The 14,544-nt window shown below is 41.2% G+C and overlaps 9 protein-coding genes across 9 annotated transcripts; 5 read left to right on the top strand and 4 right to left on the bottom strand.

The window, feature by feature from the left end:
- Window positions 1-360: 360 nt before the first annotated feature.
- SAMD00019534_007570 (hypothetical protein) lies at window positions 361-1,025 on the top strand (the record flags this gene model as incomplete). Its single annotated transcript, XM_012904190.1, has 2 exons — window positions 361-453; window positions 555-1,025. The coding sequence occupies 2 exons, from the start codon at window positions 361-363 to the stop codon at window positions 1,023-1,025; spliced, it is 564 nt and encodes a 187-aa protein (XP_012759644.1).
- A 159-nt stretch (window positions 1,026-1,184) lies between these two features.
- On the top strand, window positions 1,185-2,309 carry SAMD00019534_007580 (hypothetical protein; the record flags this gene model as incomplete). The annotated part of the gene is made up of 2 exons (XM_012904191.1): window positions 1,185-1,308; window positions 1,345-2,309. Coding segments are annotated over 2 exons (1,089 nt in total), but the record flags the coding sequence as incomplete, so codon positions are not given.
- Window positions 2,310-2,337: 28 nt separating this feature from the next.
- SAMD00019534_007590 (hypothetical protein) lies at window positions 2,338-3,178 on the bottom strand (the record flags this gene model as incomplete). Its single annotated transcript, XM_012904192.1, has 2 exons — window positions 2,338-2,920; window positions 3,045-3,178. Coding segments are annotated over 2 exons (717 nt in total), but the record flags the coding sequence as incomplete, so codon positions are not given.
- Window positions 3,179-3,676: 498 nt separating this feature from the next.
- Window positions 3,677-3,952, bottom strand: SAMD00019534_007600 (hypothetical protein; the record flags this gene model as incomplete). The annotated part of the gene is made up of 1 exon (XM_012904193.1): window positions 3,677-3,952. A coding segment is annotated over one exon (276 nt), but the record flags the coding sequence as incomplete, so codon positions are not given.
- An 812-nt stretch (window positions 3,953-4,764) lies between these two features.
- Window positions 4,765-6,244, top strand: SAMD00019534_007610 (hypothetical protein; the record flags this gene model as incomplete). The annotated part of the gene is made up of 4 exons (XM_012904194.1): window positions 4,765-4,962; window positions 5,044-5,688; window positions 5,761-5,985; window positions 6,050-6,244. The coding sequence occupies 4 exons, from the start codon at window positions 4,765-4,767 to the stop codon at window positions 6,242-6,244; spliced, it is 1,263 nt and encodes a 420-aa protein (XP_012759648.1).
- Window positions 6,245-6,392: 148 nt separating this feature from the next.
- Window positions 6,393-8,077, bottom strand: SAMD00019534_007620 (hypothetical protein; the record flags this gene model as incomplete). Its single annotated transcript, XM_012904195.1, has 3 exons — window positions 6,393-7,364; window positions 7,468-7,716; window positions 7,799-8,077. 3 exons carry the CDS (start codon window positions 8,075-8,077, stop codon window positions 6,393-6,395), a joined length of 1,500 nt encoding a protein of 499 aa, XP_012759649.1.
- A 417-nt stretch (window positions 8,078-8,494) lies between these two features.
- On the top strand, window positions 8,495-11,211 carry SAMD00019534_007630 (hypothetical protein; the record flags this gene model as incomplete). The annotated part of the gene is made up of 7 exons (XM_012904196.1): window positions 8,495-9,182; window positions 9,249-9,632; window positions 9,686-9,775; window positions 9,846-10,197; window positions 10,260-10,644; window positions 10,702-11,049; window positions 11,113-11,211. The coding sequence occupies 7 exons, from the start codon at window positions 8,495-8,497 to the stop codon at window positions 11,209-11,211; spliced, it is 2,346 nt and encodes a 781-aa protein (XP_012759650.1).
- A 16-nt stretch (window positions 11,212-11,227) lies between these two features.
- On the bottom strand, window positions 11,228-12,386 carry SAMD00019534_007640 (hypothetical protein; the record flags this gene model as incomplete). The annotated part of the gene is made up of 2 exons (XM_012904197.1): window positions 11,228-12,150; window positions 12,251-12,386. The coding sequence occupies 2 exons, from the start codon at window positions 12,384-12,386 to the stop codon at window positions 11,228-11,230; spliced, it is 1,059 nt and encodes a 352-aa protein (XP_012759651.1).
- A 693-nt stretch (window positions 12,387-13,079) lies between these two features.
- SAMD00019534_007650 (hypothetical protein) lies at window positions 13,080-14,431 on the top strand (the record flags this gene model as incomplete). Its single annotated transcript, XM_012904198.1, has 2 exons — window positions 13,080-13,536; window positions 13,614-14,431. Coding segments are annotated over 2 exons (1,275 nt in total), but the record flags the coding sequence as incomplete, so codon positions are not given.
- Between the last annotated feature and the right edge of the window lie 113 nt (window positions 14,432-14,544).

Genomic DNA, 14,544 nt, shown 5'->3' on the forward strand with positions numbered 1-14,544 from the left:
ATTCCATTGATACCTGGCACGAATCTCATCACTGAGTTGCGGGTAAATATGTTCAAGTCTGTTGCCATATTGATGATGAAACCCAATCACTGCTATATATTCTATAATATTTGTCATTGTTTATAATATATATATATATATATATATACAAAGAATTAGAGATAGATAGATTCTGATGGGAGAAGAATGAAATTGATGATGAATGTGGTTGGAGATGTTTGTGTTGAACTACGAATTGAACACTAAAATTGGAGTGGTCGCCATCGTGCAACAACAGAAGCGAAGAGGAGGAGGTTTTCTTTCGATCAACGAATATTAATCACATCTTACACAAATAGATAAATATATATTATATAAATAATGGCAAACATTCATCCAAACGTTAAGCAAGTCCTCTACACTGAGGATGATATTAAGCAAAGAGTGGCCCAGATGGGTAAAATGATTGAGGCCGTATGTCACTGTTAATGCATCATCTGTTATGTTGTATTTGTCATCATAAAATAAGACATGATCACTCACATATATATATATATTTATATAACCTATTATAGGACTACAAAGACTCAAAAGAGTTGGTATTCATAGGAATATTGAAGGGATCATTCATGTTTATGTCTGATCTGGTGCGTAGTGTGCATCTGCCAAACACATTGGTCTCATTGGACTTTATGTCGATTTCGAGCTATGGTCACTCCACCAGCAGCAGTGGTGTCGTCAAGATCAACATGGACCTGAAGGAGTCGATCGAGGGCAAGGATGTCATTGTCGTAGAGGACATCATCGACAGTGGACTGACACTGAAGCATCTGCTCGGAATGCTCCACGATCGTTTGCCACGTTCGATCAACACCTGTGTACTCTTGCGCAAGAAGGAGGGTCTCAAAACAGATGTGCCCATCAAGTATCTAGGCTTTGACATTCCAATGGTATTCATCATTGGCTATGGATTGGACTTTGCCGAGAGATATCGTGAGATTCCATACTTGGGAGAGTTGAAAGAAGAGTGCTATAAAACTGCTTAAGTTTGATCTATGGTGGTGAGTGTGTGCGTGTGATTGTCGTTTTGTTGTTGTCTTCGTTCAGTGACAAGGTCGTCGTCATTGTTGTCAACTACAGAGATAATGACATCCATTCATCCATTCATTCATTCATTCAATCAATCATACATTAATACATTATTATACTACCTATCTTTTATTGTTATTATATCAATGTCAAACAAAACAAAGATATATAGATATGCTATGGCACCAATGGTCGATGTAACAGACTATGCCTTTAGACAGATCGTTTCACTTAAATCAAAGATGTCTCAACTCTCTGATACTGTCACTACGACAGACAGTTCATTCATGACATGGACAGAGTTTGTTTCAGTGGATGGTCTGATTGCCAACCCAAACAAATTCAAAAGACAAATGGCCTATCATTCAATACAACGACCAATAGTTTGTCAGCTATTTGGTCATGATGCAAAGAAGTTTAAAGAGGCTGCAAGAATCGTCCGAGATCAAGGCTTTGATGCCATCGATATCAATATGGGTTGTCCTGTTAGAAAGGTAGTGGAAAGACAGTCTGCAGGCTCCGCTCTCATTTTGGACCCAATGGCTGCTGGTGATATTATAAAGGCTACAAAGGACGGCGTGGACAATGCATTGCCTGTGTTTGTAAAGACGAGAATTGGTTTCGATCACATTGACATTGATCGTTGGATACCTATTCTGCTACAGACAGAGCCACAACTCCTTACACTACATTTGAGGACAAAGAAGGAGTTGTCCAATTGTCCGGCACATTGGGAAGATGATGTCGTTGGAAGGACTCTGCGGCAACGTGGTGATTCTACAACAACGAGAATATTTGGCAATGGAGATCTGGAATCAATGGAACAGTGTCGTGATAAGTTGAATACATATAATCAGCTGGATGGTATCATGGTTGGAAGAGGAACATATGGTAATCCTTGGTTCTTTAGTGATGTGAACGGCAATCAATCATCACTAAAGGATAAACTCACTGCAATGGTGGAACATGCAATTCTAATCGAGCAACAGAATGCACTATATAGTGGTCAATCTATAAAGAGTATTGGTGTACACATCAGGAACTATTGCCAACCATTGTCACAGTATGGTGATGTGGCTGCATTGCGCACCCACCTAATACAGGCCACTACTTCAAAGGATATAGCAAACATCTTGAATCAATACCTCATTTCAAAGAGACTACCAGACCACCTGTTGGACGATCACCAAACTATAAAGGATTCATTGTACGAGCAAGTCGATAAGCTCGATATATCTTTTCCTTGACGGACTTATCTATGTATGAATACTAGCAGTCGTAGCAACACTCTTTATTCTGAACTGGTTCTAGTGCTGGGTTGATTCCATGTTGCTTCATCTTGACAGCAATCTCAAAGAGATAGTCAAAGCACTCGGTCATGGTCTTTGCCTTGACCCAGTCAGCACCCCATACATAGACGCCATGTCTACGCACCAACACTGCCGAGGCCTCTGGATAGGCCTCCATGGCACGTGCCATTCGCTGCTTGAGATCTCTCTCGTGTGGCGTGTTCTCAATGATTGGTACGACCAATCGGTCGTGGTACTGCAGATACTTGGCATCTGGTCCATGACCTCTGACGATGCCCTTGATCATCTCTTGATGTGTGATGACAAACTCCTTGTCGTAGAGCAGTGTGACCATGACTGCATGCTGAGAGTGTGTATGGATGACAGCACCAGCACCTCTCATACGGTAGGCATTGAAGAACAATGGAGTGCACTGACTAGGTCTCAGATTCTTGTACAATGGTGGTGCAGACAACTCGTTCTCATTCTCGTCCATCACAAAGATATCCTCACCTATTATTCGCTCCTTCTGTACACCTGATGCTGCTATATAGATTTCCTTGCTGTGTGAGAGAGAGAGAGAGGATTACGCATGAACATCAATCGTCGTTGTCAATGGTTAGTGTAATGGTCCATCCAATCATTGGACAATGATGATTGTGATCGATAGGTAGTACTAGTACGCACTCATGCTTTATACTGATTCCTCCACCTGTACCAGTGACCCATCCCAAGCTATAGAATTGTTTACATAGTTCTGGTATCAATATCCTTGGATGTTCAGCGGTGTTATCCATCTTCCTGTTGTTGAATCTTCTGATGATTATCTCTTTGAAAGTTGGAAATAGTTTCTGATTGATTGAGTGGTGGGGTGTTGTTGTTGTTGTGTTTCGAAACCACAAAAGAGATAACAAGGAGGGGAACATCAACAAGTCCCACATAGTTTTATCTTCATTCGCATGTCACCTTTTGTATCTCAACAACATTACATTATAACATGTCAGATAGCTCCTTCGTTACTTCAATTCATACTAATTGCAATAGATTGCTCATTGATACAATAGATATTCAATGGGCACAAGAAAAGTTACCAGATGAATGTATGTGTTAACTCTAGAGAGAGACACACACATATGAGGCAAGAGGACTAACCCAAAAGGTTTCACTACCTCTATTATGATCTATACCTTTTCTTTACAGGGATCAGAACATTCAGCAATACTGTTGCAAACACAGAGAGACCTCATCCAACTGGTGATGATAAATGGAGTGAACTTGGTATAGATCAACTGTGACGAGTACGCCATCGTGGTGTTTTATTTCAATGTAATTGCAGAGAAGAGGGCAACACATATGGTCAGCATGAGTACGAATGCAAATCCCTCATTTTGAAGCTTGGTTGGCACACTGGACGATGATGACACTCGAATGTTGCTCGTGTCAATATAGTCAGGGGAGCTTGGGATCGATAGACTTGGCTGCTGCTGAACGTTGGCCTTACATGTGGCTGCTGATGCCTCTGGATTGTTAAGTTTACAAACTATAATCAGCATCACAAAGATAATTATAATGTCAAAGGTCAAATGGGACCTCATGGTTTGATATATTATGTTGTGTTTATAAATGGTCTATTTAATTACAATAGAGGTGTATGGACAAGTTATTAAAGTGGTAATTGACAATATTATTGTATGGATGGAGGATGGAGTATGTAGTTAGATTATATGGATGGATAAAAGGAAATACTGTAAATATTTAAATCATAAGATTTAAGGTGAAATTGTATCTCTATATTTTTATCTATCTCTAATTGTTATGATATTAACAATAATGATGATGAAGATCTTTATATATTGGAAAGGGACAGAAATTGGTTGATTCAATAGAATACATGATTACTTCCAATTGCTCCTATTGGCTGAACAGACATGTTTTTGGTTGGACAATTTGAAACGGTGTGTTTGATTGGACACTTTGATTAATAATTTTTTTATCTTCATTGAAGATGACATCACACTGGGCTCCCCACCTTGTCAACAACCTACCTTTAGAATAATAGAACACACAACCAATTCAAGAATTGTAATTCAAAATAGAATTGTTGTCCAATCATTATTCATTCTAATCTCAGTTTTGGACGTGTGAAGTTGAAAAAAGATTTGCGTTCTCGGGTCCCAATTTTGCAAAATAATCTGCAGATTATTTTTTCTGCTGAACAAAAACTAGTTCCACAACGCAGTTCCATTCTTTTGTTCACTCATCACCCACTTCTATGGCGTTGGTTCAACAACTGCAACACACATTCTTCGTCATAATCATCATCTTCACGTCCACAATACTCTTTCCCACCATCATCAACCAACCAACTCCTACTACTCCTACTCCTACTACAATAACAACAACAATAATGCAGAGCTTCATTCAGGTCTCAGCTGACTCTCACTTCCCAATCCAGAACTTGCCTTATGGCGTGTTCAAACCAACTCCACAAGCAACACCAAGAGTCGGAGTTGCCATCGGTGATCAGGTCTGTGACCTCTCCGTCTTGGTTGACAATGGTCTCTTCAATGGTCCACTCTTGAACCACACTACAGTGTTCCACAGTGTATGTACTACTGCATCTGACCACCTCTAATCGATAGACTTATTAATCTTCTCCCTCTATTCATGTTGTTGATCTTCTTAGGACTCACTCAATGCCTTCATGGAGTTGGGAAGAGATGCCTGGACAGAGGCCAGAACTACTCTTCAGAGATTGCTGAGCAGCGACAACGCAGAGATCAGAGACAACCAGACCCTTCGTAACATTGTCTTCTTCCCTCAGTCAAACGTCACCATGTTACTGCCTGCTCGCATCGGAGACTACACCGACTTTTATGCCTCCAAGGAGCACGCCACCAACGTTGGCATTATGTTCCGTGGCAAAGAGAACGCTTTGATGCCAAACTGGACTCATCTGCCCGTTGGCTACCATGGTCGTTCCTCAAGCATCGTCGTGTCAGGAACCAACCTGCACAGACCCCATGGCCAGACCAAGGGCGATGATGACCCCGCACCATCCTTTGGTCCATGCAAGCTTCTGGACTTTGAGCTGGAGATGGGCGCCTTCATTGGCACCGGAAACAACCTTGGTTCTCCAGTCCCCATTGGCAAGGCCAAGGAACACATCTTTGGACTCGTCCTTCTCAATGACTGGTCGGCTCGTGACATCCAAAAGTGGGAGTACGTCCCACTTGGACCATTCTTGGCAAAGAACTTTGGTTCTACTATCTCTCCATGGATCGTAACTCTTGATGCCCTTGAGCCATTTGCTGTCCTTCCTCCAACTCAAGTATGTACAGTACCTAGTTGTTTCAATCATTATATATCTAGCCTAACAACTCAATATCCTTTATTTTTACAGGATCCAACTCCATTGGGATACTTGCAAGAGTCTGGCAAGACCACCTATGACATTGAGCTGACTGTTGCAATCAAGTCACCAAAGATGGAGAAGCCAGCAATTGTTAGCACCTCCAACTTGAAGTACATGTACTGGTCCCTCACTCAACAATTGGCTCACCACACCATCAGTGGATGCAACCTCAGAGCTGGTGACATGTTGGGAACTGGAACGATCAGTGGACCAGTAAGTATCCAATTGGATCAATCATAAGGTGCAATTACTAACATACATATTATATATATTATAGACACCAGACAGCTATGGTTCAATGTTGGAGCTCTGCTGGAAGGGTACCAAGACAGTATCACTTGGAAGCGAGGAGAGGAGATTCCTTCTCGACGGTGACACCGTTATTATGAGTGGTGTTTGCAGAGGCAACGGATACAACGTTGGATTCGGTGAGAGTGTCGGCACAATCTTGCCAGCCGTCAACCTCAACTAAGGTGACACCAAGCAGTCATCTTGTTAATAGTGGCTACAATCATGATCCTTATAAAATGAGCAAAGGCAGCAGTTTACCTCGTATGTTTATTCTGTTTGATCTAAACAATGTGTGAAAGTAGTAGTATGTCCGTATGAAGTGAATGTTGTCAATTTGGTGGATAACCTTGATAGGTGTGTGTCCCTTGATAGTAGCCACCAGTGTTGTTAAGTGTTGGTAGAATGTGCTCAATGTCAACTTGTTGATGTTGTTGTTGTTGATGATGTAGTTGATGATGTTGTTGGTGAGGTTGATTGTATGGAGTAGCAGTGGTAAAGCTGTATGGTTGGCTATTGTTTGGATGGCTGGTTTGTTGTTGATAGGGAGAAATGAAATCGGCTGATATATCGTTGCTGTAGATTGATGTTGTAGAGGGTGCATTATATACACTGGTCGGAGGTGGCTGTGCTACATTGTTTGGTTGTACTAATACACTACCACTGTTGTTGTGTTGTTGATGCATAGATTGGCGGTGCTGCTGTTGTTGCTGCTGGTTATTGATGTTATTATATGATGGAACTGATGTTGATGAAGAGGAACCTTGTTTGGTTTGGCTCAACTGCTCCCAAAGGTTGTTGGCCATTTCCAAGTTGGAGAGGACATATTTAGAGTTGGCGTCGAGTAGTACCACCAACATTGCCTCTTGACGTACGTTGAGATATTTGCTCATCTGTTTGGAGGTCTCCATAAGCATGCGACATCCTCTGATGAACACCTGCTTAAGACGCTCCAGGTTGAATGTGAACTCAAGTATCTCGCTCGTGTCTACCCTGTCAGAGTCTGTGAGGTCGTTCAGGGGTGCAGAGGTTGACTGCGCCTTGGTCAACAGATCCTCAATGTTTGGCATGACAAACACCTTGGAGAGGTAGAACTGCTGGATCTTCTCATCCACCTCAGTCAGATCCTTCTGAAGCTTGACCTCTTCCTCGCAGTATCGATGCCAGATGTTTGATAGGTTCTGGTTTTGTTCCTTTGAAATGTTGGCCTTGATTGAGTAATGTTTCCACCAGTCTGAATGGTTGGAGTTGATCACAAAGTCGGACCAAGGGTTGGTCAATGGTTTGAAACCGAGCATTGTGAGCTTAATATGTGAGAATGGATGAACAAACTGGAAAACAATAACAAGTACTTGGTTAGTGGACAACAAGGTTCAGTGGTTAACAATCGTCTACTATTATGCATACCTTTTCAATTTCCTTCTCGCGGTAGGTGATTGAGTTCTGTTTATGTACATAAAAGTCCTTCAGGAGGGAGCTGAGCACAGCATCAGGTTCTCCATTCCTTATCGCCTGATCGATACTGATGATGGTCTTTCTAACCTGTGCCATTTGAGTGCCCATATCAGGAGGTATTCGCATGAGTTCGGTTGGATTGCTTCCAAACTTGCTCATATCACTCTTTAATGTTTCGTTCTCTACCATTAATTGATGAAGCTATTGTTGATAACATGTTATTATTAGAATCCAACAAACTAACTACTATTATATAAATGAATAATCGTGTAGATGATCTTACCCTGTCCTCCATCTCTTTGATATGAAGTTTCTTTCGTTGCCTGTAGTTCCTGCTGGCAACGTTCTGATTACTTCTTCTCTCTTTATACTTTTGTGTCTTTGGTGGTCCACCTCCATTCGCATCGTTGCCATCGTTTGTCTGTTCCGTAGCCAACAATAGGCTAGTGTCGATGTGGTGTTGTGAAGAAGCAGCACCAGCTACTGATGGATTGGTGCCTCCTATACTGCTGTATTGAGAGTAATCAAACTGTGTTGTCGAGTTGATACTTCGAGAGCTCATGTTGTAGTTGTTGTTGTATTATGTGTGTTGAGTTGTGTTTATCTGTTCTAAAGACAAAAAGGATGCGTGATTCGTTTCCCACTTGCACTCTCTATGACCCCCAGGACAAACTTTTTTTTTAATTAATTTAAATAAAATCGGGTTAAAAGTGTCCAACTACTGTATTGAATCCAGATCTAAACACTTTATCAACAATAACTACAATAATCATTTCCTTTTTTGTAGATACAGATCAATGCTTGGAAATGAGGAGGAAAGAATCATGTTAGAGACACAACCATTTACACCAACAATGTCTGTTCACTCTCAGTAGTTGTGGAGATTGCATTGTTATTTAGATAGACTAGTCATCAGCTACAACGTTCATCCTCAACCAAAATGGAGTCCCAAGCTGCGCAGTTCTATTACAACAATGATATGTCATCATTGTCTATGAACAAACAACCCATTGTCGGTGGTGACAACAATGACATTCCAAACCTCTCCTTTGCCACAATGTTGATTGACCAACATCAATCATCCGTGCCACCACTTTCATCTTCGTCATCTTCAACTCAGCGTCCATCATTTCAATCTCATCATCAAAAACAACAACAATCATCTTTCCTCTTTACACCTTTGGTCACAAAGAATATCCCATTGCCCTCATACAACAGCAACAACAATGGGGACAACAAACACCAAACCAATAACAACCATTCATCAATCTATAATATGAACTCATCCTCAGAAAAGACATCGACCAAGGACATATCAAGGATGAAGTCTCCAACTGTGTTTGCATCGTCCAACAGCCACCTTTTTGAGTCACCAATGTCTGCTGCCAGAGGATCTGCCAACTCCAAGTCTGTTCCATCATCCCCTCTTCCATTCAACAAGCTACCAGTAACACCAGCTGCCACATCTGGAAAGACTACCATACAAGACGCAAGACCATTGCCAAGGAACTCAACAAACATACAAATTGTTGGCCAAGATACCCAGGCCGCCAACAACATCTCCACCCAATCCTTTGATGACCAACAACAGTGTATGGTGGACGATCAGTCTGATATTGATCTAGAGTATCCAATGAAGCTTTTGAAGAAACTATTGGAGTCAATTGGTAAGATATTTGTACCCAATGTACCATTTTGAAAATCAACTAACCTTATTTCTCTGCTGACTTCAGATGAGTTTGAATATAACTACCACAACAATGAAGCTATCAAGTTGATGCTCAATGAGAAGATTGTTTCTCTTGGTGATGAGTTGAGGAACAAGGAAGACTCTATCAAAGCAATCCAGAACGAGAACCACCTACTCAGACTAAAGTTCAATGACCTTGAGACCCAGATGAACAAGGTTGAGGTGGAGCTCAAGTCAACAAAACTTCTCAACAAGGCCATACAAGAAAGTCTGGAGCAATATGAGGACAAGAGAAGCTCAATTGACCAACTGGCTGACAAGGTTGAAAGGAGGAGCCAGGAGACCAATGAATATATTCAGAACGCCGCTTGCACCATTGAGAAGATGTCCGGTCAGATCATTCTTCATGAAGAGACTATCAAAGAGAGTATGTATGCTTGGCAAGAAACGGTGGTCTCTAAGTCACTAACATGTCAACAGAATCACAGACCGAGATATCAATGCAAAAGGACCTGGATTGTCTGAGGATGGAGTATGAAAGAGAGATCAAGGATTGCCAAGACAAGATCTGTAAGTAGTAAAATTCTGGCTTAAGATGGTTGATGTGGTCGGATTGTCTAACATTCTTACGATTACCTAGTGAAGAACAAGATTGACCTGAGCTCGATGGAGTCGGACCAAAAGACACTACTCAATAAGAAATCCACTATTGAGAAGGAGCTCCAACTAAAGAGGGATGAGTTGGACAAACAATCCAGGTACTTAGAGGCCACAAACTCGAGGCTACAAGAGCTTGTGGATCAGGTGTCACTGCTCCAGGAGACCATCACCCAGAAGGATGTTGATACTTCATCTCTCAAGCATCAACTCTCAGGTCTCACCTCTCAGTATGAGAAGGACATACAGAAGCAACAAGAACAAACACAAGAGTTGAAAGCAAAGAACATGACGTTGAATGATGAGAAGGATAGAATGGTCATAGAGATTGAAGAGTAAGATTAATATTGGTACATCTAAATAATTACTATATTTAACTGACTTTTACACTACACAGGTTGCAGGCAACTAACGAATCCCAAAGAGTTCATCTAGAGTCGGTGGAGAAGGAGTGTACAAGTTTATTGGCCTATAAAGATGAGCACATCAATCTTGAGAAGGAGCTCAAGACGGCCAAAGAAAGGAACGAATACCTTACCAACAAGATGGAATCAAGTAGTGTCAGGATTCTATATCTGGAGAAGGAGATGGAGACCCAATTTGAAGAGAACAGGAGGCTCATTTCAGCAAAGAATCAACTGGAGGATGATCAATCACTGCTTCTCTCCAAGAACACAGAGAAAGACCAGGCTATCCAATCATATGTGAAGAGACTCTCTGATTTGGAAACAGACCTTGACAAGTCATACAAGGATAGGGATCTCCAATCAAAGAAGCTAACGGTAAGTGATCATGGTCATTAGGAATAGCATATACTGATACAAAAAGGGTGATAACAGGAGAAGAACATTCAGCTGAACATATTGGAGGAGAGGAACAACCTACTAAAGATGGACAAAGAGAGATTGATTGAGCACTACAAATTTCTGGATGACCAGAAGGTGAAGGAGGTCTTCCCAGTGGCATCCACAACCGCTTACCCCAAGAATGTTCAGGCTCCTGTTAATTGTGATGACAATCCAAGTCTGAGCCAACTGGAGATTGTTCCATATATCCACAACAACAATCCCATCAGTCCACTTCCTCCAGTCTACTCGTACAATGTCAATGACCGCCATCAGGGGGACCAGAAGGCCTCTGACCTCAGGACAGAAGATGTAACTGTCATCGCTACCACCCCTACATCAGTAAGTTGACAACAACAACAACAACAACAACAACAAGTACAACTTACTAACACTAAAAGATAGACCAAAGCAACAAGTGGGAAGGCTCCCTCAAGAAGAAGGTCTACCAAGGCTATCCCACCAAGCACACCTTCATCCAAAGACATCCTGACCTTCAATTGATTAGATAGAGATTGGTTTATTGTACAGTGGCAGTATAAAACATGTTGAACTGGAGCTGCTGTTGTGCCTTTTTGATTGTTGCTCTGATCATGAACTGCTCTCGGCTTAAGGAACGTACACTCTTTAGGTACTCCTCCAAGGATATCCTCTGCTTCTGAAGGGCCTTGTCGAGATAGTACAGTGTGTCCTCTATTGTCTGGTCCTCTGACACCAATTGAAGTAACTGTCGTGTTATGGGCTCTCTTGGCTCGGACAGACTGTCAATGTCGACGTCCTTGTCGTCTCTCTTGTTCTCCAGAAGCCACCTATCATATTGATCATTCCTCTCGGTGACATTGATAATCATCACCTCACAGTTTGAGAGTTCCTTGTTGAGGGCCTCAACCTCTTGAGATATCCTTGCTGTCCTTTCCTCCAGGCTGCCATTGTGTGCAATGTAGTTCTCAATCTCTTTGGATGTGGTGTGGTAGAACGAGGAGAGAAGTACCTGAAGCTTCTCCGTGCATTTTTGGAGTGCCTCCTCTGTTTCGTTCCTCCTGGTAGTCACAGGTGAGGGTGAGCTTTGGTTCGCTTGAGGTTGACCAGTTTTAGAGAAAGGTGGAGATTGTTGTTGTTGCTGTTGTTGTGGCTGCTGAGCATGTTTAGTGATCAGAGGTGGATAGGCACTAAATGTGTCGCATAGTATCTTGATACTCTGTGCAATGTTGCATGACCAGACCCATTGTGTGAGATACTGATGAAGACAAATACCACCATCGCCAACCTGTGGATGACCCCTGACTATATCCATGTCAGGTGTAGGGTCCAACACGATAACTGGTGGGGCCAGTGGAAAGTTCTCTGGTATCCAAACCACGATTGGTATATAGTAGGTGATCTGTCGATAGATGATTGGAATGGTACCTTTAAGGAATATCAATGTGTTACCTACGCCTCTATCTATAGGTGTTGTTGTTTGTCGTCAAAGAGTAGTTGTAAGATGAAAGGTTAGTAGTTGCTCGAACCACCTAATCAAGTTGATAGCCATCAAAGTACATACTTCCATAGCTGGGTACGAGGTTGGGGAAGAACCTAAATACATCAGTGACATCCACTCTGACCCTATTGGTGTCGTGATATATTCGAATGTGAGCTAGGTATGATACTATCGTGTTGACCTTGTCATTAATATTCATTTCTTCTGACTATCTAATTGTATACACTGTACAAAAATGAACTTTGGCATCAAACAATAAAAAAAAACATTCATAGTTAATGCTTCTATCTCACCATGGTTCAAACAAATATATAGATTTTATTAATGGAAAAGAGAGTTTGGTATTATCACAATTTAAATAAATATCAGAGAATTTACATATGGATAATAATAAGTTGGTATATATTGTAGTTAACAATTATAATTTAATTGGGGGATCATCAGCAGTTGTTATGATGGTGATGATCGATCTCAAAATAATTTTGTGTTGGGGTGTGTATATTAGTTGTGGTTGTTGTAATTTATCCAAACCATTTATATATGAATTAATTAAATATTGAATATATATTTATGATTGAATCGAAATACATATATATATGTATTGTACGAAACAATTAAATCTATCTCAATTCAAACCAAACTCTCATCTTTGACAACTACCTAAAGAATGGCACAAGATGACCCAAATAATAATAATAACAATAATAATCAATCACAACAATACTTAATTCCACAATATATGACAGTCAACTCAATTGATACTGAATATACACCAACACCGGAACCTCAATCACAACCATTGTTAAAAGAATCTCATGATCAGTCCAACGTGCAATCGGTCCTCCAACCTGTTGAACTTGATGAAGGAAATCGCCAAGAGAATACCAATCGCAAACCAACTGCTCCAAAATACCAAGATATACTCTTTATCGTTCTCTTTGTCACCTATATTCTTGGAGTTGGTGTATTGTTTGGAATAACCTTCATTATATCCGACCCTGCTCCTGATCCCAGCCCTACATATGGTGATGATAGCAGTAGTTCTGACTCGTCCTACTTCATTTATCAGTTGCTCTGGATGAACTTTGTTGCTTCTATGGTGGCTGCCCTCTTTGCTGGAATCTGGTTTTGTTGTGCCATCAACCGCTCCAAGCCTCTGGTCAAATGGACCTTTATCCTTGGCATTGTGCTTAGTATTCCAATAACTATACTGCTCCTACTGCAATCGTTTATTTGCGGAGTGTTATCCTTGATGTGGTCCATCGTATTGATTGTGGTCTATATAACAAGGAGGAATAGGATGGACTTTACATCAGCACTCTTGTCATCCTCTACCAAACTTGCCTTGAGTATGTAATACTAGACGTCTACACTCCTCCAACAATATTCTCCAACAGCTTACTAACTTGATTCATATCTACTAAAGAGTATAGAGCAGTAATCCGAGTGTCCATCGTAGCATGGTTTATCACCATCGTGTGGTTTGTCATATTGATCACAGTGATGGAACTGATCTCCAGATCATTTGATGGCATCTTGTTTGGATTCTTTTTCATCTACCTTGTGTTTGCCGCCTACTGGATGTACAACGTTATCAAGAACGTAGTTCACACAACAGTGAGTGGTCTGTTTGCATCTTGGTACTTTATGGATGAAAGTGGTGCCAGCATGCCAGAGTATCCAACTCTTAGATCTCTAAATAGAGCCATGACCACGTCATTTGGATCCATCTGCTACGGCTCTCTGCTGATATCAATCGTGGACACACTCAACGTTTTGTCGATCCAAATGAGTGGATCGATGAACCTCATTGTCCGACTCCTTGGCTGCATCCTCCATGGCTTATTGTATCTATTGCGCAACGTTCTACAACTTTTCAACACGTACACATTTACACAGGTGGCCATCTATGGAAAGTCATACTGCCAGGCTGCTAAAGACACTGTCGAGTTGTTCAAACGAAGACAATCTGAGCTCGTGACCAACCAGATCTACGTGAGAACAGTTATCTTTGTTACCTGTTTAGTTGGTGGAATGATTGGAGGCATCATTGGACACTTTGTAGCGGTCAATGGACTACATCTTTCCTATGGAGGTCTAACAGCATTCATCCTCACCTTTTGTTATATACGCATCAACTTGGAGGTTATCTATTCTGGAGTGGTATCGATGTTTGTTTGTTATATGATTGACCCTGAAACACTTGGTCGCAATCATCCAGAACTCTATGCTTTGTACACCTCTGCAAACAACCCTGTTTAGTCAAAAAAACAATAAAGATTTTTACTCAACTAGAAACTTCAAGAGAAAAGCCAACCAAAAAAACTTTATCTCTCTCATTTTTGTTTCACTAATAC

This window comes from Acytostelium subglobosum (genome assembly GCF_000787575.1).
Source record: "Acytostelium subglobosum LB1 DNA, scaffold: scaffold1, whole genome shotgun sequence".
Lineage (NCBI taxonomy): Eukaryota > Evosea > Eumycetozoa > Acytosteliales > Acytosteliaceae > Acytostelium > Acytostelium subglobosum.